At 58.5% G+C, this 24,363-nt stretch overlaps 7 protein-coding genes across 7 annotated transcripts; 2 read left to right on the top strand and 5 right to left on the bottom strand.

The window, feature by feature from the left end:
- Positions 1 to 696: 696 nt before the first annotated feature.
- HRG_00361 (uncharacterized protein) lies at positions 697 to 1,044 on the bottom strand (the record flags this gene model as incomplete). Its single annotated transcript, XM_044858832.1, has 1 exon — positions 697 to 1,044. One exon carries the CDS (start codon positions 1,042 to 1,044, stop codon positions 697 to 699), a length of 348 nt encoding a protein of 115 aa, XP_044725232.1.
- Positions 1,045 to 1,972: 928 nt separating this feature from the next.
- On the bottom strand, positions 1,973 to 4,351 carry HRG_00360 (eukaryotic aspartyl protease domain-containing protein; the record flags this gene model as incomplete). Its single annotated transcript, XM_044858831.1, has 5 exons — positions 1,973 to 2,100; positions 2,200 to 2,755; positions 2,801 to 2,993; positions 3,035 to 3,937; positions 3,990 to 4,351. 5 exons carry the CDS (start codon positions 4,349 to 4,351, stop codon positions 1,973 to 1,975), a joined length of 2,142 nt encoding a protein of 713 aa, XP_044725231.1.
- A 3,937-nt stretch (positions 4,352 to 8,288) lies between these two features.
- HRG_00359 (aminotransferase class-V domain-containing protein) lies at positions 8,289 to 9,757 on the bottom strand (the record flags this gene model as incomplete). Its single annotated transcript, XM_044858830.1, has 2 exons — positions 8,289 to 9,529; positions 9,640 to 9,757. The coding sequence occupies 2 exons, from the start codon at positions 9,755 to 9,757 to the stop codon at positions 8,289 to 8,291; spliced, it is 1,359 nt and encodes a 452-aa protein (XP_044725230.1).
- A 1,159-nt stretch (positions 9,758 to 10,916) lies between these two features.
- HRG_00358 (sir2 family domain-containing protein) lies at positions 10,917 to 13,742 on the bottom strand (the record flags this gene model as incomplete). The annotated part of the gene is made up of 5 exons (XM_044858829.1): positions 10,917 to 12,431; positions 12,497 to 12,527; positions 12,618 to 12,640; positions 12,711 to 13,568; positions 13,617 to 13,742. 5 exons carry the CDS (start codon positions 13,740 to 13,742, stop codon positions 10,917 to 10,919), a joined length of 2,553 nt encoding a protein of 850 aa, XP_044725229.1.
- Positions 13,743 to 14,960: 1,218 nt separating this feature from the next.
- On the bottom strand, positions 14,961 to 16,703 carry HRG_00357 (pro-kumamolisin, activation domain-containing protein; the record flags this gene model as incomplete). The annotated part of the gene is made up of 1 exon (XM_044858828.1): positions 14,961 to 16,703. One exon carries the CDS (start codon positions 16,701 to 16,703, stop codon positions 14,961 to 14,963), a length of 1,743 nt encoding a protein of 580 aa, XP_044725228.1.
- A 2,488-nt stretch (positions 16,704 to 19,191) lies between these two features.
- HRG_00356 (pyridoxal-phosphate dependent enzyme domain-containing protein) lies at positions 19,192 to 21,153 on the top strand (the record flags this gene model as incomplete). Its single annotated transcript, XM_044858827.1, has 7 exons — positions 19,192 to 19,381; positions 19,441 to 19,633; positions 19,687 to 19,810; positions 19,873 to 19,963; positions 20,022 to 20,082; positions 20,136 to 20,496; positions 20,560 to 21,153. The coding sequence occupies 7 exons, from the start codon at positions 19,192 to 19,194 to the stop codon at positions 21,151 to 21,153; spliced, it is 1,614 nt and encodes a 537-aa protein (XP_044725227.1).
- A 1,799-nt stretch (positions 21,154 to 22,952) lies between these two features.
- Positions 22,953 to 23,777, top strand: HRG_00355 (uncharacterized protein; the record flags this gene model as incomplete). Its single annotated transcript, XM_044858826.1, has 1 exon — positions 22,953 to 23,777. One exon carries the CDS (start codon positions 22,953 to 22,955, stop codon positions 23,775 to 23,777), a length of 825 nt encoding a protein of 274 aa, XP_044725226.1.
- Between the last annotated feature and the right edge of the window lie 586 nt (positions 23,778 to 24,363).

Genomic DNA, 24,363 nt, shown 5'->3' with positions numbered 1-24,363 from the left:
ATAGAGGTTGCTTTATGCAATGGAAGGCATGGATGGTCCACATTATGAGTGAGATTGAACATGCTATTTTCCCAGCTTCAACGTTACTGCAATGGATCAAGAACGAACTCTCTCACCATCTACACCGTAGACAGGCCAGATGAAGGATGAGACAGGGAAACAGCACGCCCGAGTGCACACAGGGCCGTCGCGTAGATAAAGAGCTGCGCATTGAGAGGCAAAGGGGGCAATGTCCACATCGAAGTCCGTGAAATGGGTCGTTCTTTGGGAATCACGCTCGATTAAAATCAACGTTGCGAAGGACCGACTCCAATAAAAAAGCCTATGGCCAAGAGGAGACCCGTGAAAATGCAGCATTCATGTTTAGATCGGCAGCGTTACTCGTCTGCTGTCCCGATCAGGAGCATTGTCCATAGCGGGCATGAAGTTCGGACCCGAGGATCATGCGGCACAGTGTCTTCGACAAATGGTCCTGTCGAGTCGAACCTTTTGACAGCGGAAAGAACTGGATTTGCATTGTCGTGATAGAGATATAACCGGATCCGGGATAATCCCCGCCCAGCAGAAACAGGCTGCACGGTGCCCGCTTAAACAAAACATTGACCGCTGTCTCCGCGGCCCTCTTATTTTCCGCCGCTTTCCCCCCACCCACCAAAGGATGAATCGCTGCTCCGCGAACCTCGCTCAGGTCGACTCCTAGTCGGCCTTGGCCTCGGGCTTTGGTGGAAACTTCATCCCCCGATCGGCTCCGCTCGGCTCCGCGTCGGGGCCCCATCCCCCGAACCCCGCACCGGCCGCGGCGCCGGCGAGACCCGAGGCGCCGCCAACGGCCAGCTTGCCCGCGAGTTGATTCTTGCCGACGCCGGGCTGGTCCTCGGCCCAGGCGTTGAGCTCGTCGCGCGACTTGCCCGTGTATTTCTTGATGTCCTCGTCGCTCAGGGGCGGGCCGCGCTTCTTATCTTGGAAGCGCTGGTAGAGCGACTTGTCGGCAGGAGGGGAGGATTCCGAGGCGGGAGCGGCTTTGCTAGACTGTGATGAGCCCATCTTTCTATCTGTATGTAATGGGTGAGGGTGACGATGGTGTGGGGTTGAGCGATGCTGTCGATGCACAGTCCGCTGAGGCAGTGGTCTACTTTTAAGTATTGTATTGTAACTTCCGTTGGACGGGTCCTGCTTCGAGCGGCTGAACCAATGCATTCAATGGAGAGACATGGGTTGATGCCTAGAAAACATGACGCACAGATGTACGAAGTACGAGAAGATGACACGAAAGCGGTTACTCGTACTCTGTACCCACGCAAGCAAAGTCTCATGTGACGCCCATCCGCAGGGGTCGGTTGGCTCAGCCGCCTCGCCCGACTACAGTGCGTTACAGTACAGTACATTGGACCTACGATTTGTTTCTTCGATGGTCCGTTCCTCAAGCGAGTCCCAACGGATCTAAGTTCCCGTAGACACACAGAGTCGCTCACCATCGGGGACCAGACACCACCTTGAGCTGAACCCACACTGCCAACAAACTCCTGGCTTCTGCTGCGGGACTCCGCCCGATTTCGAGGCGAACACGCTGCTTGAACGCAAGCCGTCAGCGGCCGGCACCATGTCGGCGAAGCTCCGCGCTCCAGGAACACGCAAATCAAAGCGCGAGGTTGACGCCACCAGGGGGCTCGGCCCTCTGGATATCGAACTCGGGACACACACAACTTGGGACACGATGACACCACAGGAAACCACACAGGCAATGGTAGGTGTCACGATTGAATTTTGTTCTAGCTCGTCGCGCGTGACGCCTTTGATGTGATCCCCGCTGCTGCCTCTCCCGGAAGCAGCAGACATGCGTGTGGTGAGCTGCAACTCGTTCCCAGTTGGCCCTGTGCCGGCCCATTTTGGCATCGTTGATGCTCATGCTATTAGATCAAATGTGTATGTACAATGAACAGATCATCTATGCGCTCATGGCCGTCCAGCTTATTCACGAATGTGGCGCCATGGACAGGGTGTTGTTACCGCCGTTGAATACGACGAACTGCGACTTGAAGAAGATGTCGCCATAGATGCCCATGGTACCGGCAGGCGCGGCTTGGACACCACCGAAGCATTCTGGTAGCAACTCGTGTCAGCAGGCTTGTTCAGATCCAAGGCGGCAGGAGGAAAGGCCCGTTGGGGGTAGAAAGGGGAGGGGAGTTGCAGAAGACTCACGGCCGTTTCCTACAGGTGCAAAGTTGATGTTGTCGCCGGTAACGCGCGCCATGTAGTTGCCGCCGACGTCGAGGTCCAGGTCCGGGAGCTTCGCGTTGCAGGGGACAGTGAAGCCACCCATCTGCGAGTTGTTCTGCGCGCCCTGGACTTGCTGGTAGTAGCCATTGACGATTTTGGCGTCGGCGAGGATGAGCGTGGTGCCCGTGTCGGCAATGGCCTGGCCTCCAGGGGTAGCCGCCTGCTGCTGGCCGCCATTGACGGCAAACTTCTCGCTGGAGAACTGCCAGAAGCCCATGGAGGTGTTGACGGGGATGGAGGTGAGTTGGCCCTGGAACTTGCTCTGGTCAATGCTGCCAAAGGTATAGACGCCCGTTGCGTTCTTGCGTAGGTCGGCGGTGAAGACGGGCATGGCGAGCGAGCTCTTGATAGTGTCGAAAAAGGTCATCTGCTTCTGCGGCTTGACCGTGTTGAGTTTGGAAAAGGCCAGGCCCATGAGTCCGTCGTTGTTCTGGTCTTGCACAAATTGCCCCGTCACCGCGGTGGCCAGCTGCACCGGCTGCTGCGTTGACGCGCCGCCTACATTGACCACATCCATGCCGACGTTGCCCTTGGCTCCGGAGCCGTCGCCGTACTGGATCAGGAACTGGGACCCCTGCATGGCGGAAAAAGTCCGACTCTTGGCCGGGTCGTACAGCCGGTGGTTGACCGTCGACTGCTGGGGGAGCTGCGTGTTGAAGACCCAAAGGTCCGACGAACCCGTGTCGAAGTCGAGGTTGATCATCTGGCCGCCAATGCTGACGGGAGACAGGAACTCTGTGTCGTTTTCCTCAGGCACGGCGGCCGTGGATCCAGCCTGATTGTTGCCGCCGCCGGTTTGGTTCGTCCCCTGCTGGCCTCCTTGTTGCTGGCATCCTTGCTGCTGGCCGCCTTGCTGCTGGCCTCCTTGTTGCTGGCATCCTTGCTGCTGGCCGCCTTGCTGCTGGCATCCTCCCTGCTGGCCACTTTGTTGCTGGCCACCTTGCTGCTGGCCACCTTGCTGCTGGCATCCTCCCTGCTGGCCGCCTTGCTGCTGGCCGCCTTGCTGCTGGCATCCTCCCTGCTGGCCACTTTGTTGCTGGCCACTTTGTTGCTGGCCACTTTGTTGCTGGCCACTTTGTTGCTGGCCACTTTGTTGCTGGCCACCTTGCTGCTGGCATCCTCCCTGCTGGCCGCCTTGCTGCTGGCATCCTCCCTGCTGGCCACTTTGTTGCTGACCACCTTGCTGCTGGCATCCTCCCTGCTGGCCGCCTTGCTGCTGGCATCCTCCCTGCTGGCCACTTTGTTGCTGACCACCTTGCTGCTGGCATCCTCCCTGCTGGCCGCCTTGCTGCTGGCATCCTCCCTGCTGGCCACTTTGTTGCTGACCACCTTGCTGCTGGCATCCTCCCTGCTGGCCGCCTTGCTGCTGGCATCCTCCCTGCTGGCCGCCTTGCTGCTGGCCGCCTTGCTGCTGGCATCCTTGCTGCTGGCATCCTTGCTGCTGGCCACTTTGTTGCTGGCCACTTTGTTGCTGGCCACCTTGCTGCTGGCATCCTCCCTGCTGGCCTCCTCCCTGCTGGCCTCCTTGCTGCTGGCCACCTTGCTGCTGGCATCCTTGCTGCTGGCCTCCTCCCTGCTGGCCTCCTTGCTGCAGGCATCCTTGCTGCTGACCACCTTGCTGCTGGCCTCCTTCCTGCTGGCCTCCTTGCTGCTGGCCTCCCTGACCGGGCTCATTGCCTGCCAGGTCGTCCAACAGACCCCTCTGCTGCAACTTGCCGTCCTTGATAGTCCCGGCCAAGGACACCCTGCCGCCGATGCTGCTCATGAAGTCACGCTTCTCCTCTGCGGACTCGCCCCGGCTGCTCTCGTGCACCTGCTGCTGCTCCGCCGCCAGGGACCGCTTCTGGAATTCCTGGAACTCGAGGGCATCGACCAGGTCTCGGGGAAGCGGCATGCGGTACTTGCGGTACGCCTTGGCCAGCGCCCTGGGCCCGTTGCGACCCGTGAAGCCGGGGTTGGCTACACGCTCGACGGTGAAGGAGCGTTTCTGGATGGAGCGTTTCTGGATGGCGGAGGACGTGACCACGGTCAGGAAGCCGGCCATGAGAAAGGTGAGGAAGAAGTTGAAATGCATATTTGTGGGAGGAATAAAAGAGCAGCACAAGGCTTGCTTCTTTTCTTGGAAGAATAAAAAATAAAAAATACTACAGAGTCCACGCCAGGTGGGTGTAGGAAGTGAAGGTAGGGAAAATAATGCCCAGGGACGGTGGTGAGCTCGCACCAGAGTCCGCGTAACTGGTCTGTAGAAGAGAAAGCCACGCGTTAAAGGCGGGAATTAAGAAAATGAAATGAATAAGAAAAGGAAGACAAGACAAGGGAAGCAGAGCAAGGGCGTTGGGAGGAGTGGAAGGGAAAGAAAGAAAGCCAGGCACAGAGCCGGCGGGCACGAGGACGGTCAAATAGACATCAAGACCATCTTCAGGAGCCTCGCCCGAGTTCCCAGCTGTATCAGGCCGGTGCCGGATAGGCCGTCCGTTCCGTTGGGGGCTGCTGCCGCCCAGGCCACGCGTGCATGGCGGCTGACAGAATGAGCCAGTCGTATGCCGCTGGCTAACAGTGACGGCTCTTGATCCGAACTGCAATAATCAACAATCGCTCAAACAGTGCTTGTTTCTGGACGAGGAGGATGCGTTTGTCGTCGTCCACCCCTCCTGCGTGGGGCCGTTACCCTGGTGGCGCTTAAGGTCATCCCCCCCCCCCCCCTTGCTATCAAAGTACATGTAAGTTTGACAAGGGGGGAGAGACCCTTGAGTCTTGAGAGAGAGTCCGTGGGTGGCCGGGACACACGACTCCCGCCGGCCGGGCGAGTCCCCGTCAGGGCCGCGTTGGCCCGGCTACGCTATGCTCGGCAAGCGCGCACTTATATGCCTGATTGAGACGTGGATTGTCGAACGTTTGCCGCCCCCGCCCCCGTATTTACAGACAAGAGGCTCCGGGAACAAGTCGAAAGTCGATGGGATTCAGCGTTGCCTGTCAGATCCCCCTCCCCCAAGGATCACCGTCTTGCACCTGGACCTGCTCTGTAGGTGGTTAGGGGGCGGCAAATTCGGCAGTACACTCAACCACGGAATGGGCAAATCATGGGTTACAAGACACCTGATGATGTGTACTCCGTTTCAAGCCTTGGCGATCTCCCACCTCCCCTACGACCCCAGGCACAAAAGAACCCATAGCCATACAACGAAGTTGGTTTAAACCCGAAGCCCTCCCTCGGTCGAGGAGCGAGCCTCTCGGGAATAACTCCCCCATCTTCCCCTCCGTCGTTTCAGTCGCCAAACCGCGCACGCACCAGTCGCCAGTTTTTGCCGCCCCCGCTGGCGCTATGATCTCCGGCGCTACCGCGTTTGCTGCCCCCCCCCCACGAGACGCGCTCCAATGCGAGTGCTGAGACGCCCTGCTGAGCGGTTTTTTTGCTGAAACACCCCCTGTAGGCGAATCGCTTGACGGCCTGCCCCGGCGGCGCCGAGAGTCGTCGTACGCGCGTACCCCCTCTCCCTGCAAGTTAGAAAGGGGGAGGCTGTCAGTTAACGCCCGGGTCGTTGTCGTTTTCTTCACCTGAGTTAGAAACAGACAGTACGGCCCAGCAATCAAAGTGACGGTAAAGGATGAAGAAGTTCAAGGAGCAAAATGACATGCATAAGCCTGTGCGTATGTGCTATTTCACACTTATTTGCCATACGTCTAGTGGCATAGTCTGGAAAAAGAAGGAGAAAAGGACGTGTGTATGTGGAAGTGTGAACAGCTCGTCTTCAACCATCGCTACCAACACTTTTGAATCCAACAGGCAAGATCGTCATGATGGGAGTAGCAATGTATCGTCTGACAGCTTCAATCCACGGGTAAATAAACAAAGCAACCGATGTCCTCGTCTGCTTTCATAATGACATATGTGTCCCACCAAACGTTCCAACCCAACAACTCCCAATGAGCACGGGCAGCGATATCTCAGATAGCGGGCGGGCCCAGGCAGGTAGGTTCAGACCGAGTCAGAAAGCTCAAATGAGATGTAGGGTAGGCACGTAGAAAACTGGCCATAATCCGCAGCTGGAAGGGGGTGGTGGCTGAAGCCCACACAAAGACAGCTCGGGTATATAGTTCGAGGTGCCGCAGCCTCTTCCCCGCCTTGGCCGTGGTGTAGCAGCTTTGGCTGTCCTCCCTCTCTTTGTACCATCCTTCAATTTCAAAGGCTCCAAACCTTTTTTTCCTCTGCGGCCACAATGAGGCGCACGATGGACAGAGGCGGCCCCTCCTGGCTGAAGGCAACCCATGGCCATTCGCTGCTCTCCGTCGCCTTCCATCTCGACCAGAACATTTCCGCATCTTCTCTTCGGAGAATCCCGCTTCAAGGCCTACCGCTGAGAAGCAACAAGCCCAAGTGCCATGGAGCCAAAACTCCCTTGGCAGCCAACCGTCACGAAGCCCGGCCACCACCAGGGGTCCTTTAAGATTGGAAAGGCTCGAGGCCAGTCATGGCTCGTATCTAACGTTAATGGAGCTCAGGCTTCGGGAAGGCGTCGAGGTCAACAGCAACGGCCTCTTCCCGTCCTCCCCCTTTCATCATGAACCTCAATGCCTGTATCTGGTCTTTCTGCCCAATTTCGTAGTGACCACCTCCCGTCCTCAACTCGAGTCATTCACATTCCTACCCTCAACCACGTCAATGGACTTGTTCCAACATCCGCGACCCGGCAATTCCCCCCCCTGCGCAAATCTCACTGTGTATCAACGAGGGCAGCGGACGCACAGAGCAGCCCATCTATTCAGATCAAACGGGTAGACCCCCTCTTTGTGCTCCCTGTCATTTGAATGCGCGTTTAGACCCGGGCTGTTATTCTGTGAATGCCCTCCAACGTCACCTCGTTGTGGTCTGGGCTATCACTGGCATTGGCTCAAGCGGACCACGCCAAATCCAAGTGATGGGGTTGAGATAGAGTTCATGTGCCCGTGGGTGTGCCTGCATTGTTCACTGGTCCAAAGTGCGGACGCACTCACGGCGGACAGGGGCAGAGCCGTGACCCGAGAATGTAGGCCCTCATGTGGTCGACAAGATCACCACTTACGTACGAACAATATGCTGTTCGTTGCGTTGATTGCTCACGATTGATGCCGCCCCCTTTCTGCATCTAAATATTCAGCGACAAGCAAGTGCCTCTGGAAGGTCGTGCCACTATGTATCCGTCTAACTCATCCTTCCCAGCGACACATCTCGAGATTCCCAAAGTCAAGTCGTCGATGACGCATACGAGGCCATCGGTATCCAACCGTATGGCATTCGATGCGAAATCTCACAGGCCAGGCCGCAACTTAGGCGCCCGCTGGCCCCCCCCCCCCCCCCCCCCCACCCCCGCGTAATGTTCTCCGCCCGTTACCCGATCAGCCTTTTGGTTCTATATCGAGCTCATACGCAAACCTCTCTATACCAACGACGCTGGGCCAACTGGTTGACCAAGGTCATCTGAAAGTCCACCATGCGGGCCCTTCTCTTCGCAGATCACTCGAGCCTGTCCGTCATGTGTGTCGTGTCTGTCTAGCCCAACACCACTCAATGGTCGACTCTTGGCTGTTCGCGACGATGCCAAAAACTCCCCAACGCCCTGCCCTCCGTCCGAGAAAATGGGACAGGTTGAAGTGTCCTCCACGACCTCTCGAAGCTTACCCTTGCCAAAGACAGTCCCTGCCCAGATGATCGTCCGCTATGCATCAAGAACCCCGTCAAAAAAGGAGAGTAACTCGACTCAAGACGAAGTTCAACCAACTATCACCGCCGATAACGGGGATGTCGGAGCCTCATCCAGCGGGTAGAGTCATGGACCGGAGGGATGCAACATCGAATCGCTGATAAAAGCTCAACTTGGCTGCTCCGTGATTCTGAGCAGTCTCACGAGCGCCGGGCCCCGACGGCCACTGTGAAATGGTGAACAACCCGAGCAGATCGTCAGGGTCGTCGAGAAGTTCAAGAGTGTACAGCGCAAGATTTCATGGTGGTATGACTCCGCCTTGTAAGCGTCGTCCTAACCCCATTTCGCGCTCACTCTCGCCGACAGTTCCTTGAGGACATTGGCGGCAACCTCATAGTCCCTCATATCCAAGTACACCTGGGCGCTGATTCTCACCCAGAAACGGTTATTGAGCACAAACAGCGACATGAAGGTCTTGTAGTCGTCGACCATGGTCCTTGCGATCCACTGAAACACTGTGCCGGCGTCCTTGTCCGCGACGAGGGCGTCGCTGTCTCGGGCGTTTTCGCCCTTTTCGCCGATCCATATGGGCAGCGCGACGTTGCCCATGCTGCAGTTGGTCAAAGTGCCTTTGCTATTCTCCAGAATCTCCGTGCCCAGAGCGCCGGCGACGTGCAGGCTACCTCGTTTGTTTAGGTCCCATAGATACGCCAAGATTCTGTCCTCGCCGCCGAGAACGTCCCGTCTCCAGGCAATGGCGTCCTTTACACACAGAAACGGGCCGTTATCCTTGGTGCCCATGAACTCGAAATTGTTGACAAAGACGCCCTTGGCGCTTGGCGGGAGCGGTGAGCCGCGGGGCGACGACTTGGCAATGTATCCGTTGCTGGTGGCGAGCGTCGTTGGCAGCAGATGCTGGTTGCGGAGAGGCACGTAAAAGACGGCACAGCCTCGGGGGACATGCAGCCACTTGTGGCAGTTGGAGACGAAGTAGTCCGGGTCGGCAGCAGTCAGGTCGAGAGGAACCATACCAATACCCTGGGCGCCGTCGACCATGCTGATGACGCCCAGCTCCTTGCACGCCTTTGTCACGTCGACCCAGGGGAAGAGAACGCCGGGCCTAGAGGAGACGACGTCGAAGATGCAGACGCGGGCCCTCTTGCCGTCAGCCTCGACACGCCGAACCGCGTCCCGAAAGGCCTCGAGGATCTCGTCATCCTCAAGCGGGTAGGAAATGGGGATGGGCCGGTGCTCGATCTCGCCGTTGTAGTAGTCGACTATGAAGTCGGCCACGTTTGCGCAGGCCTCGTAGACGGTGGAGAAGGTCAGGATGACATCCTTGCCGTCCTCTGCCCAGGTCAGGTTGCGGAAGACGGTGTTGACGCCATCGGTAGCGTTGGTGACGAAGACAACGGTCTCGACGGGAGCGTTGACCAGGTCTGCAACGGCGGCGCGTGATTCATCCAGTAGCCTGGGGTAGTCGTAGCGTATGAACTGGTCAGGGCGAGCCTCGGTCGCGTCCTGATAGTGGCGTAACCTGGCGCACATGGCATTGGGAATACTGCCAAAGGAGCCTGGGCGGGAGAGCAATGTTAACAAGGCGTTATCAGGCCAGGGGCGAAGTGTCAGGAGAGGAACCGTGTCCAGTTGTTGTTTCCTGAGCTGATGATGACGAGGCACTTACCATGGTTGAGATTGAGCCATTCCGGGTCAAACGGAAAGTCCTTCTTCAGTGCGCCGCCGAGCTGCTTGACGTGGGACTGCTTGGGCGGGCCATTGATGATGGGCAAGTTGTGGCCCATTGCCGCGAGTCGGTCGACGAGGCCGAGGAACAGGCAGGCAAAGAGTATGAGGAGGTGGAGTGAGAGGAAAGACGAGGAGAACGGAGATGGATATGGAGAGAAAGGGAGGCAAGAATGATAAAGATAGAGGCCGGGCCGAACTTGAACCCTCCTTACAAATAAAATGCCCAAGCAACCCATCTTTGGCGATGGCGTGCGAGCCGGCCTGCTCGCTCCGGGCCTCGGTGCTGGCTCCGGCGCCTCACTCACCTGACCCGCCTCACCCGACCCCCTCTGTAGCCTTGCCAAACCTGCCCGCCGTTGGTTTGGATGTAGGCCTGAGCCGACCCTAGCCCTAAGTACCTACCTATTCTAGTATCTACTAATTAAGCCAATGGTCCGCAATCGCTCGCTGATGAGTCCCAGATGTCTGTCCCAACATGAACGCAGCGCATCATGGATGACGAGAGCAAGTAGCTTTTCCACGCATCAGAGTGCCTTCTCGGCGTCATGAATGAAAAGGCTACATGGCTCGCCACCTAGGTAAGCAAGACTCATCCTGCACGAGCCAGCATAAGCAACAGAACTAGGGAGAATCGCCATTTCTGCCCAGATGAGGCCATTGCATCCCTGTATTCTCACCCGAGGAAAGCTCACTCGACTAACGCACGCCCTTTGTCCCGCAGCGTGGCCTGGCTGGTGCCAACAGCGTACTTGACACAAAATCCATGGCGTGCACGAATTCTTGTCTTGGGAAGGCGATGAACGGAGTCAGCCGCCGTGGTGGGAACGAATGGGGAGCCGCCCGAGTGTCAGGCAGATGGCGCCTCGCTCGAGATTCGTCGCGTGACCGGCCAATGGACCGCCGACATCGCAGACCTCCTTCGTACTCAACATAACGTCCACAGCAACGGGACGGCGTCAGAGCAGGAAACTCGCTCCATGGAAATGGCTGACCAAGTACTTCGTAAACAATCGTTCAAAGGCTAAGGGGAAAGAAAACACCAGCAGCGCCCGACGTGAGACGCACGCCAGAGCCAGTCATGCAGCACGTGTGCTGAATAAAGTGCGTCCGACCCTGGCTGTCTGCGTCTGGAGGTACCTCTATTAATGCATCCCATCTCACGGCCCACCTCTCACGACATTTAGGCTCCCAAAGACGCCATCGCCCTGGCCCCTGTCACCGCTTGCAGCTCCAGTTGGCACCCCAGTCCATCAGTTCCCCCTCCAAGTTCCCCATCGACACCCGACTCGGCCCCGGCGGCGGACCTCCCATCATTTTTGAGCCGCTCGCCCCCGGCTCCTTGAACCCGGACCCACGGCTCGCTTCAGTCTCCTTGTTCCCGCTCCCCAGTAGCAGCCCCCCGCCGTCCTCGCCGTGTCCCCAGAACGGTGACCAGCGAGGTGCCGAGTCGAGCAGATGCATCGGGTCGTCCAGGTACAACGGGTTGGCTCGGAAAGCTTTTGCGGTGCGCAGGTTTGGTGACAGGGATGCGAGCGGTCCCGATGGCGGGCTTCTCGGCTCCAGCGGCTCCGGCCTTCCATAAAGGCATGGCAGAGTCGACTGTTGCGCCGGAGGAGATCGCAGAGGTGGAAGTTTGAGGTCCGCCGCCGCCGCCTTGTAGCTCTGGTTGCGGCCGCGCCTTCGCGGCGCACAAGGTGCTGCCACTTCCTCTCCGTCAATCACCTTTCTCTTGCGTATCCTCGGGTTCTCCTTGACCAAATTCAGGATAGAGCTGATGGCCGCCGCGTTGTCGACACTCGCAGCAGCCGCTTCCGCCGCCTCTTTGCCTCTCTTCTCGGCCCTGCCGTGGCCGGGGTTGAGTGCCGAACAAGGCCGGATGGGTTTCTCCAGCGCCCCCGGTGCCGATTTCCTCGAAGGCTTTGGTTTCGCTTTACCCTTCTTTCGCAGAGCGTTTAACGAGGGTTCGCTCGTGGACTGGCTGGTCGGCTCGCCCGCCACCATCGAAGCCCTGCGTGCGGGCAGGATCTTCTCTGTTATCCTGCCGAGTTCCTGGAGCACCTTGGCTGTCCAGTATGCACCCGTGGCCTTTGTGTCGCGCAAGGCGACCGGGTTTGCCGCCGGTTGCCTCTTCTTCTCCCCCTTTTGCTTGCCCTCGACTGCCCCACCAGACTCGCGCTTCTTTTTCGGTCGCGGCAGATCGCGGTCCTGCCAGAGTGTCGGTATCCTGCCTTGCAGATCCGCAACCCAGGCGTCGCAATCCCACTGGACCCAATAGTCGATGACGTCTCCCCACGAGCTCTCTGGCGGCTTCGTAAAGTTGACAAAGACCACCTTGCCGCCTTTGCTGTGTACGGCCTTGGCGAACTCCCTGACCATGACCTTGAGGCCGTGTACTCGCAAGCTCGTGCCTAGGATGAGCAGCATGTCGGGGTGCAGGGCAAGGTCATGGGTGACGATTGGGCTGATGAGATGCGAGCTGGGGTGTTCCTCGCCGTACAGCACAATGTCTGGCCGCAACTTGCCGACGCCCAAAGCCCGTTTCCCCCTTTCCTCTCGGGCCGCCGTCGCGCCGACGCAGTGCGGGCATTCGGGTTGCTGGCCCGTCAACGTCTCTGCTTCGCGCTCGTCGTCGTCCCACGAGCAGACATTTCCGCAGAGAAAGCACCTCAGGAGCTCGAGAGACCCGTGAAGGAAAACGCATTCCACCCCAGAGCGCCGTAGGTCCCGTTTCTGAGGCCGAGCCGGAGGCCTTCGCTGGTCGGCAGCTGCGGTCTCTCCTCCAGAAACAGGCATACCAGTCCCGTCTGAAGATCCTGCCTGGGATGGCTGGCTCGAATTGCATCCAGATTGGTCGTCAGAGTGGCTCTGCTTCTCCGACTTAATCGGTTCGTCGGCAACGGTAGCGACCTCATCTACCATTTTATTGAGCTGATTTGCAGCTGCCGTAGAACGACGCGAAAAGCGCCCCCGATTGCCTGGGCCATCCAGCAGGCAGGTGGATAGCCCTACCTTTTCCTCGATCTGGTCAATGTTTTGCGTGTAACAACGAACGAGCTTCCCGCGATCTCTCAGATGGCTGATGAACCGATGGGAGCTCGATGGCTCCGCCATCTTGATTTTTTGCCGTAAAGACGTCGCAAAAGTGTAAAAAACGGACGTCCTTATAGGGTCCGACCAGATGGTGGCGTCAAACAGATCCTTGCCCTTCATGTTTAGAAGTGCACCTCTACTCGAATTGCAAGTGTGCGATGAGCTCAGGGGGTTCGAGGCGGGGGTGGAGCTATCTGCCTCGGATGCAGAGGTACTACTCCGTCGGCTGAAGATGGCTGCAGAGGGAGAGCTTGGGATGAAGGAATCGAAGAGGGCGGGAGGAGGTGACGATAGTGGCGATGAGCTTTGAGGCAGCGTAACGTCGACTAGTCGCTTATGAGTGGGCGAGCGCAAAGTGGACGGGGGGATGATCATGTCGTCAGCCGGAGGCGACGACAGCGGCGACGTGGTTATGTCTGTCGTTGAGATCATGGCTAGCTTTGGCTGTGGAGTACGCAATGGCTGGCCAGCCAGGCCGTCGCAGTCTTCCGGCTGGAACGCGACAGGCTCGATCTCGTCGGCCGTCTTGTGATGAAATGATGGCGAAAGCTTGGGCTCTGACGATTGGGTAGAGTCCTGCTTGGCCTGCGCGGGCTCGTCGTCGGGAAATCCTGCTGAGTCTTCACAGCAGATCTTGCGTCGCTTCGTAAGACGGAACTCGTCGCGGCCATCGCAGTCCCCAGCACTGGCAGCTGGGTCAAACCGACGCGCCTGCCGAGCGGCGGCATCGAATTGAGCCTGGACCAGCGAGTAAAGGCCATTTTCGGATCGGAAGTCCTGCCCGTGTTAGCTTAACATGTCGAACCGCTCCGAACGTGCCCGTACGGGGATGCCCGAGTTGGTGCTTATGCCGGCACCGGTAATGACAACCACTCTGCGTGCCCTGAGCAGGGAGTTGGAAACATCGTCGAGGTGGTTATCAGACTGCGGCTCGACGTGCTGCGTGGGCATGTTGGGCAAAAGGGCGATTGGTCGCTGCCTTGACGCGGGTATCGTGAATAGTGATTGAGTCGCAGCAGACCCCGCTCTATCGACCGTACCACTCGCAGACTGAGGTCGTAGACGCTGTCGATGAGCACGGCAAGGCGCTCAGAGACTGCACACGTGGCTGCGAGCGGGACCGAGCATCAGCATCGTGGGCGCAGCGATAGCTTTTCGAGAGGCACGCCCGTATTGTTTACGGACGGCTAGCGATGCCGTCGCGGTCCGTCAGAGTCACTTAGCCGTCACCGCCGCGCCTCGAGGTACAATTCGGCCACTCTCAACGGGTGCGGCTCGCCTTTGACGGGGGAGGAGAAAAGAGCTGGAAGAGGCAGGCGGTGCTCGACGATGGAGCACGTGAGCGCAGGGCAGCCGGGAGGCAAGCAACGAGGCGGCAATTGGTCGTTTCGGGGAGTGCAGAAGGCCAAACCGGCGTCGGCAGAAAGACGGCTGACGCGAGATTGTTGATGTCGCGGTTCCTTGCCGGTCCGCTAGCCCTCAAGCGTTAACGCTAGTGACAGGAGTACCCAGAGCAAGGCGGTGAGTGGCACCGGAGGCCAGGTACCTTATCGCCCGGCCCGGTTGATCTTAGCGCCACGCGCCAGCAGCCACCCACTTCCAGGGATGCCAACAGCCTCGGCCGCAGTGGATACGGGCGGCCCCGGTAGAGGAATGGATCCATCCCTAGGTCCTCTGCCAGATTGAGCTGCAAAGTCGTGCTTCGCTCCCACGTCAATTCCTCTTGTCTGTCACACATGTTTCAGCCTTTTTCTTGCCCGGGGTGGCTAATCCAACGACACCGAGACACTCGACGGCATTGACGACGCAGCAAAAGAAGCAGTTTACGACGGGCCGCCACCATTTGCATGCACGTTGGGAGATATATCCACCGATGGCAATACTGGACACGATGACGGAAACGCTGGCCCCGACCCCCTGTTGCAGAGATCGGACCGCAAGGAAGATGCTCCCGCCAGAATTATTGCCGAATTCAGAGTGCAATGGGAGTCACGAGTACTTGCTCAAGAAACCCCCCCCATGCTGGTGCAGGTGCTCAAATGCTTTCATCAATTGGCTAACGCTGCTATGCCGAACCATCACAACGTGCATGCCGTATAGACATTACTTCTCAAGACAGACCTTTTTTGCTTTGGTATCTTTACGATCACGCAACCCTTTGTCCTTCAATCAATACCCCTCCACCAGGACGCGCAAAAAGTCGTCAAACTTGCCCGGCGTGCCTAGGCCCGTGATGGCGTCCCATCCTTTCGCGGCAGGCCAGCCAGCCGATTTCCCTCCCGAGAACGGGCAGGGCTTGCTGACACCGCCCTGTGTGTCGTAAAGGACCCTGCGGACCTCTGCCGAGTACAGCCTCTTGTTCAACCAGCCCAGGGAGGGCTTGCCCTGGCGCAGCCGCGCGTCGTTGGCCAGCGCAATCATGGCCGCAAGCACGGGCGCGCTGGCGCTGGTGCCGTCGAGGATCACGTCTTTGCCGTTGACGACGGTCAGGAACTGGGTGCCGACGGCCGAGATGTCGGGGATGGCGCGCATCTTGGGGTTGTAGAAGCCCTCGAGGCGGCCTTGCAGCGCCTTGATGTAGCCGTCGACAGCCTCGTCCTGCCAGCTCTCCCGCTTGAACCACTGCGAGAAGCCGCCGGTGCTGAAATAGGCTCCCTTGGGAGGATTGTCGCTGTTGGTCGTAGCTCCGACAGCCGTCACCCACGGGCAGGAGCCGGGGAACGTGGCAACGGTCGTCTCCCTGTTGTATCCGTCGTTGGTTCGGCACGAGGCGTTGCGACCACCCCGGGCGCCGCCGTCACCCGAGGCCACGATGACGGACATGCCGCGGGCAGCCAGCATGCCGAACAGGGCGCAGACACGCTCGGCGTAGGGCCGGGGAACAGAGAGCTCGTCGTCGGCATATGACATGGTGAGGACGTGGGGGAGCTCGTCGTCGGGCATGTCGAGCATATACTCAACCATTTCGAGGTATGGCTCGTTGTCGGAGAACTCCACGGGAATGGCCTGGCCCGATTCGTTGAGCTTGACGCCTCGGCCTCCCGTCGAGTAGTAGGTCACCTCGGTTGGATATCCGATGGCCAGGGCGTACTCGATGTCCAGGTTGGCCTCGGAGCCGGCCCTTGCCCGGTCCTGCGGGTTCTGCCCGCCATTGATCAGCTCGACGGAGAAGTTGTAGCCCTTGTATGCGAGCTCCGGGTTCGTGCGCCTGAGGAAGTCATCTGTGTCGGCGTAGTTGGCGAACTGGTCGAGGAAACCGGCGACGGCGAAGCGCACGGGCGACTTGCCCTTGGGTGCGGTATAGTTGAGGCTGTACTGCTTTGTGATGCAGCCGGGGGTGATGATGTCTTCGCAAGCAGGCAGGGCGCGCTGTTGGATGGACTTGTCGGCAGACAGCTCGCGAGACGCAGCAACGTCGTGCGTCGGCGTCATGAAGTTGGCAATGGGGTGGGCGAAGCGGATCGTCCCGGACAGGGTGTCGGGGATGAAGTACTCGGTCGTGCGCAGAATAGGGGGCTTGCCCTCGAACGAGTAGCGGTGCATCTTCATGTTGAGCAGCTTCTCGGCCTCGGCAACCGTGGTGCGGACATGGATCCAGTCCTTCTCGGACTGGGCGTCGCTGACTCCGCTGCTGGCCAGCCACCGGAGGACACTGTCGACATCGTCCTTGGCCGGCGTCCTCAGCGCGCGGATCTGGTTGACGCACAGGCGGGTGTTGCCGTTGAGGGACGCGTAGAGGGTCTGGGTATCGGGCTGGCGGAGGGCAAAGGACATGCGCAGCCGCTGATGAGCATCAGGCGCCTCGCTGAGCCTCTGCCACCCCTCGGGGATGTCGTGAGCCCTTTCGAGACAGGCGGAACCGGCACCGAGGCCGGCAAAGGCCCAGGCACCCAGCAGGAGAGCCAATGCCATTGTGGGAGTTGCGTGTCAGGCACAGGTGGCGGCACTGGGGAGGGAAGTTGACGAGAGGGGAGAGAGGGTGCCGGGGGATGCGACCAAGATAAACAAAGGGACACAAAGGGCAAAAGGGGGGGAAGGCAAGGTAGGGGAGTGGGTGCCGGCGCCCAAAGCTCGTGATATGCCAGAAGGCCTGCCTCTGACGTGAGGCTGCAGGACGTCTCTTATGGCTCGGCAGCCGGGGCACTGATTTACGAATGAGACATTCATCGGTCGCCGTCCCCCCTTTATCGCCTCCCAAGCGTGCTTGCTCGTCCGGGCTGACCACGCACGGCTGACTGGCATGAGGCGGCGGACCAGCGAGGCCGGTGGAGCGCCGGTGCCGATCGCCTTCTCGCTTGCCCTTGTCCTCGTGCTAGCTGCAGCAAGCCGAAGATGGCGACCCCGGGGCCGCTTCCTGCACTGGAAGGAGGCATTTGGCATATGCGCCCACGGAGGCCTTGGCCGTATGCAGCATGTGGTAGGAGATAACGATGCCCCCGTTGTCATGGAGAAAGGAGGACGGAAAAGAGCCACAGAGCGGAGGGAGGCGGCAGATCGGCAGGGGGAGGCTTACGGTACAGCACATGGTGCTTGTTTTTGCCAGACATGGGGGCTGGCAGCCATTGGCCGGCGTGGCTAAATGTGTAAATAACTCTGAGCCTGCCAAGCAGTGACAGGCAGGGCCGCAGGGAGATTGGGGGAGACACAGCCAGCCAGCCATTCTCTTTGCTGTCTCTTGTTCCCGTAGCGCAGAGCCGTACGCAACGCGGTTGGGCCGAGGGCCGGAATTCCAGACGCGCATGCCTCGCTCCCTCCCTCTCTTTCTCTCTCTCTCTCCCTCTCCCTCTCTCTCTCTCTCTCTCTCTCCTTATTCAAGAGCAATTGATTGATTTCTCGTGTCGCCCTCGAGACGGTTTCATCAGGCGGCCCGCCCCAGCTTCCCCGGTCGGTTACATGCTTTGCGGAGGAGGAGGCACATACGTAGGGGGGGGGACACAGCCTGTAGCCGGACGGGCGGACAGTGCGGAGTACCGAATATTACCTCGTACCTCGCTGCGGCCATGGGCAAGCTCTGCCCCAGCTGTTTCACGGCCGCAGCTCGGATGACCGTGCATTGATTTGATATTTCACATGCACGCGACCCAACTCGACGGCTGTAACTGTACCCCGTAGTGATGAGGAACATGACGCCGTCTGTCGGCAGACGAACGGCATGTAAGATTATCAAGGATTCAAGGGGAGGCAACCGAGGCACGTGGAGCCTGATGCCTGCCTTCTTTGCTCTTCCCCCAAACGTGCCCGCAATCATCAGATGACCTTCTTGTCCTTGCCCTTTGTCGGCATCATACAACGTCCGGAATGGCCCTCTTCTTGCGCATCCTGCCCGCAAGACGGCAAGACGGCCTCGACTCAGCACTTGCGGCGCCACTGCTGCAGGCGGCCTTCTGGCCAAGGTCCAAGAGACGCACTCCGGAACTCAATCGCCTCATGTTGTGCAAATCTTATGCTTAGGTACCTACTTGAAGTGTACGTATATATATATATGCATGCCCTTGTCCAACATCACATGTACCGAGTACCGAGTATGTACGTACAGTACATAAGCTGCTTGCTCCCTTTATCGTATGCATCCGGCGGGGCAGCCAATCCGGAAAAACCCTCCTCCGCCGATGGCCTCGACCCCGGAATCCCCTCGCCCCTCGCCCCCTCACCTGCATCCTGTCTAGCCAACCACAAGTTGTATCTCCCAAGCACATCTCACCGACTTGAATTGCGCAGCAGGCACGCATCACGAGGCTTCGTGCCGTCCCTCGCTCCCTGGCCAAATCCCCGGCCGCTTGGAGCCCTCCTAACCCCGACATCCCCGGCTCACCGCGCCAGCCAGAGGCGGGACAAACTCTCTCAACGTCTACTCGTCTGCCACCGTCCAGCGCAAAACCCTCACCCCTCACCGTGGAGATGCGGATCCAGGACTAGCAAGGCACTAGGCCGCCGACCTCCCGTGCCTTGCCGATGGCCCGACGCGAGCGCTTTTGCATTTTGGCTGTCCTCGACACTTCCCATTCGAACTGCCGCCTAAAAGCTCCTCCCCAGGCTTGCCTTTTCCCTCCCTTTGCCCAATGACAGCAGACGGATGCCGCCGCATGTCAGCCCGCAATGGCCAGCCTGTTGCGCGCCGCATTGCCGTGGCCTTGAACCCTCACCCCGAACCCTGGGTAGGGATCTAGCCCCGACACTTGGACGTCTTCGTCATGGAGAGCCGCCCGGTCGAACCCGGATCGTCTGCAATGTGGGGAAGTGAGTTGAGCTACAAGTTCGTCTTGTGCCGTTGCCTTTGAACTATAAACCAAACTCTTGCACCTGTGCCTTCTCTCCTGGTTTTCTGAGCCCGTCGCATCTTCATTCCGAAGCCCGCTCGACCCGACTGCCAACTCCCCAGCTCCCGGCCCTGCGCTCCATGATGGGACGAAACAACCTCAATGTCTACTCTGGGCCTCAGTCCGTGAGGGAATTTTTTGACCCCGAATGCCAGCCTCCCCTGCCTTTGGTCGAGATTCCCGACTGCCTCAACCCCAATCGCGCCGATGGCGTCCGCATCTATGCCAAAATGATGTCGATGCACCCGGCCACCAATGTCAAGGTCATGCCAGGTTCGTCTCCCGGCCAATCATGTAGCCTGCTATTTGCTCAGCCAAGCAATCTCCAATAGCCATGAATCTGCTGGAAAAGGGCGTTGAGCCCGGCAAGACCAAGACCATTGTGGAAAGCAGCTCGGGTTCGACCGTGATATCAATGGCCATGGTGGCCCGGGCTTTCCACGGCATCGATGATGTCCATGCGTACCTCAGCAACAAGACGAGCCAGACCAAAGTGCGCCTTATGCAGTTTTTCGGACTTGACGTGTAAGGCGCCCAAAGCTGCTTGTCAAGTAGATGCTCGCAACTAAACAATCCAGCACTCTGTTTGGGGGCCCGGCCCAGCCAACCCCCGTCGACGAAAGGGGTGGTATCCGAGCCGCCTCTCGAAAGGCCATGGAGTCCGACTCAGTCTGCAGTCCGAACCAATACCAGAATGACAATGTGCGCTGAGTTCTAACGAGATTGAAGACCCAAAAGGCCTGGACAGCTGACGCCCTCGGTAGAACTGGAAGGCCCATGAACGCTGGACAGCTCCGCAAATTCACCAGCAGCTTCCCGATATCAATGTTATTGCGGCCTCCATGGGAACCGCTGGTAAGATGTCCCGCAATATATATCTGCCATGACCGTTGATATTTAACTCGGCGAAAAGGAACAATGACCGGGCTTGGTATGTACTTCGGGAAAGCGAAGCCATCGGTTTACCGCATTGCGTGAGTGGAAACACGGGTGGATCGTTGGCTCCATCACTAACGGTCGTTGGAAGTGTGTGCACCGATGCGGGAGACAGGGTTCCCGGGCCCCGGGAATTCTCCCTCATGAGCGAGGTCAAGTTCCCATACAAGTCGGCTGTCGATGTCATCGAAGAGGTAGGCTCGAAAGACTCCTACTCTCTTTCGCTCGACCTCACCCGCCAGGGCATCGTGTGCGGGCCATCCTCTGGATTCACGCTCCAGGGTCTCCTGCAACGTATCGAAAAGAAGAAGCAGGATGGCACTCTGTCGCAGCTGGCAGGCCCCAATGGCGAGATCAACTGCGTCTTCATGTGCTGCGATCTCCCATTCCAATATCTGAATGAATATTTTGACAAGCTGGGCCCTGAGAAGTTTCGGCCAGTGCGAAACGAGGTAAGTGGTGTTAGAGGCCCTGGTCGGCGTGAGCCATTGGATGGCTAATGACCTTGCCCGCAGAGACTCCGGCATGTCGACTTGTATCGCTACGACGATGCCTGGGAGCGAGAGGCCATGGACGCCCTTTCAACCTTCTTCACACTTCATCCCACCAACAGCCGAGACACGGCACTTTGCCTGGCTGGCAACTGCGTCGACGAGTTGGAAAGAGTCCTGGTCGCAAAGCCAAACACGCAGATTCTTGATTTCCGCAGAGCCGCTGATTTTAACGCTTTCCACCTGCCCAACTCGGTCAACATTCCCCTCGAAGTCTTGAAGAATGGCGCAACGCGTGGCAGCCCCTTCGCAGACCCCGTCGGCGACTGCACAATGCTCGAGGAACTGTGGCTTGAGCTAGAAAGGCTTTTCACCATCAAAGACAAGGATGGAGTGCGGAACCCCAGTGCAGAAGCCCTGATGGCCATCCTCCGGGGCAAGAGAATCCTGACCATGTGCTACGACGGAGATAGCGCCAGGGTGGCCAATAGCGTCTTGCGTGCCAAGGGAGTCGACTCCCAAAGCGTCCGGGGCGGATTTGCGGCGCTGGCCAAGCTGCATCTTCCAGACACTGGCTCGTCGCAGCAGTCGACTCGAGTCGTGTCCGTGGAAGCTTGAGTGAGCCCGTGGTAGCATCTACCTTTGATTCGGCGTCAAGGGATCAAGGCCCCCGCAAGGGGTTGGAGCTCGCTTGTCGTCAAACCTCTTATCCTTCGTGGTCTGCTCCATCGAGCATTTCAGATTCAGAAGAGCAGATGGCTTTCGGATCTTCGGGGTTTTCCTGACAGATAAATTTTGGAGATACAAGTGGAGCCGAGATGAGCAGTGGGCGTCTTGGGTTCCAACATTACTTTCCTTACACGACATATTCGGAATCTACGAGAATTGATCCAACAAGAAGAAACGGGTGGAAACCAGCCGAGTCGGCTCGGTGACGGCAAAGAGGAATCTGGAAGTGCAGTCACGCGGAATCGGGAAGCGCAGTGGGCATCCTGGATTCCCAGATACTATCACTCATTAAATAAATAAAAAGGCTTTGAGGGTCCCTGTATCTAACTAAAGCTTCGTGTGCAATTTCGCTGACCGTCACTTCAATCGTCAAGCAAGGGGCTAGAACGGGAGGCGGGAGATGCCTGTAGGGGCTGCCTGGTCCGCGGACCTGAGCGGACTATTGACTGCAGAGGCTTACGAGGTTGCCCAGCGGTCTTGGCGGGATCGTCGAGCCACTCTGTGCCGGTGGCTTGCGTTTACGGCTTCCCGCAGACATTGAACTCGCATCAGCTCGCCCTCAGTCTGGCGAGTAACTTCATACGTACTGTACTTCAAGGACTTCGTAGCAAGCAGCGACTGGCCAGTTACCAGCCTTTTTCTTTACCTGATGTTTTTGTATTTGCGAATATGGGTACGGAGTTCTTGAAAATGATAAATGAGAGGGAGCGTCGGGTCCAAAGACCATCGCCGCGAGTTTCATTGGTAAGGCAATAACCCCGGGGGGCGTGTGCCAAGTCTCAGCCTACCGGGGGCCGGCGCCGGATCAAGTGAGCCTCTTTCCATGCGGCACGGTTTATTTCTATTTTCGCCTTTATCCCGTTGTATCAGGACTTTGACCTCGAGTACTGTAGCGGCCGGTGGCGAAGTGCTGGCGTCGGCTCGCGTGGCCAGACTTTCCTGGGAGTCTTCCATCCAGACGGACGCTTTACTCATTGCTGTGCCTAGAATGCTTCGCCCTCCCCTTGCCCTTGATGTCTGTTGCCGGAAGAGGACAGCCCGCACTGCCTTTTCCTTTGTAGTTCCATCTCGCCCCCGGTGGACTGTGCGTGTATGTATCATCATGGCCAGTCCACCAGCCAAACCGCTTCTTTCTCCTTTCCGCCAAGCACATGTTGCTTCTGCGTACAATACCCGCTTGACCTCCCCTCCCCTTGCAGGCTGTTGGTTCTTGAAAGCTGAAAGCACCCGTCGTCACCACACTTCCCGTACGCCGCCCGTTCATATACCTCCCACAGCCGCAGGGGCCCTGAACTTGGCTCGTACCGTGGGTATCCGGTAGGGCACAAGCATATCGCGCGGCGTGGCTGCCTCTGTGGCCAGCCGCCGTCGCACACGGGAACGAGCGTTGTGCGATGGTGATGTGCGGGCTGGCGCTTGCTTTCTCGTGACGCCTTGTACGTCGTATATATCTAGGTATATGTGCAGCGCACAGGCAGCAAAGTTGTAGTGGCACTTCTGGCTGCTCTTGCCTCTGTCTGTGTGCCCGTGCCGTTGTCTGAGTGTCTCCGACCAAGACCTTGCCAGGCACCAGACGGAAGCTCGTCAACTTAATACGATTGAAGACCCGAAGGAAGGTACCTCGCCATCGTTCAAATCGAAGTCCAAGAGGGGGACATCATTCAGAGGTCAAGACGGATTAGAGAAACATGAGCGAACTTCAAGGCGAGCGGGAAGAGTCCCTATCCCTCGGCCCTCCTCCGCCTTGCTCCATCACAAGAACATGCCCCTCGGACCCGACCCCATCACCGAGAGTATCCGCAGCAGCAGCAGCGCCAACAGCCAAGACGCAGCGCTACACAGCACCCTGGACACAGCTCTTCCGACGCCAGCCCATCGCTACCCCCGACAACACCACCCCGTCGCCTCCCCAGCGCCCCCCAAGGACGCCCTACGTCCCCTCGCACGCCGCGTCCAGCTTTGCGCGTACCGCCTCGCCGCTAGCTTGGCGGCGCAAGGAGAGGAGGGCAGTGGAAGAGAAGCGCTCGATGGTACACGAGGGGGAGGAGCCGGAGGACTCGGAAGAAGAAGGGAAGGGGATAGGGGGGACGGAAGTAGAGGATAAGAGGAAAGATATCGCCGGTGGGGGCCATGGTGCGATTCGACCCAACAGACATGGGCCGACAGACTACGACATCTTTCTCGCCGAGGCCGACGACCGGACCCTCCGCGCCGCAACTCGGCCCCACCTCCGCCCGGGTCCTGGCCCCGGCCCGGGCAACTTGGCGACAGCCAACCGTCACCACCACAACGACAGCGCCGACTGTTCAACCGCCTGTTCACGCTGCAGCCGCAACAACACATGCGACGATGAGGTCCGTGCGGGTATCCCTCGTGGCGAGCCGTCCTGTTTCGGCCTTCCACACCCCCCGAGCAGGACGGTGAAGCGGCGGCAAAGTGGCGCCCTGGCGCGATGCATCGGCGAGTACGTCAGGCCGTCCTGGCCTGGGGAACTGGCGGATACGAGGCGATAAAGGGTACGTGCAAAGCAAAGAAGCCGGGACACGTGAGAAAGGGAGGAGGTTCAGCTGCAAAGCTAGAGGTTACTGGCACATGCATATGCTGATGCACCGAAAGTTGAGAACACCTCAAGCCGGGTGTGCTGTCGTGCAAGGCGTTGTCGCAACCAGACCACAGACCATACGAGCCCGTGTCATCTGCACCTCGCGCGATAAAGCACATGGCTCACATTCCAGAACCGCTCCGCCAAGCGATGCAACAACACAAGAAGCAGCCCGATGCTTGCACGTCTACCCATGCTTCTTCTCTCAGAGCGGATACTCAAGGAAATTGAAAAGTTGAAAAGCCCCGTCGTCATCAGTCTGTACATGACATTCGTTCCCGTAGCATGCGTCCGTTTGGGTAGAGAAAAGATTCGAAGCGAGCATGGAGTATCCCACCCCAGCACGGAACCTCAGGTTTATGGTAAAGCGATGAACCGTTTCCTCCTCTTCATGAAGACATCATCCGTAATGGTCTAGGGTGAGGAGCAGGACGAGAATAGCAGACGACTGCAAACAAGATTTCCATGTAGAATTGTCGTAAATTCGTCACGTTGGG

The sequence above is a fragment of the Hirsutella rhossiliensis genome (genome assembly GCF_020360975.1).
Source record: "Hirsutella rhossiliensis strain HR02 chromosome Unknown scaffold00001, whole genome shotgun sequence".
NCBI classification, from domain to species: Eukaryota; Fungi; Ascomycota; class Sordariomycetes; order Hypocreales; family Ophiocordycipitaceae; genus Hirsutella; species Hirsutella rhossiliensis.
This window is presented reverse-complemented; position numbering and strand designations above follow the sequence as displayed.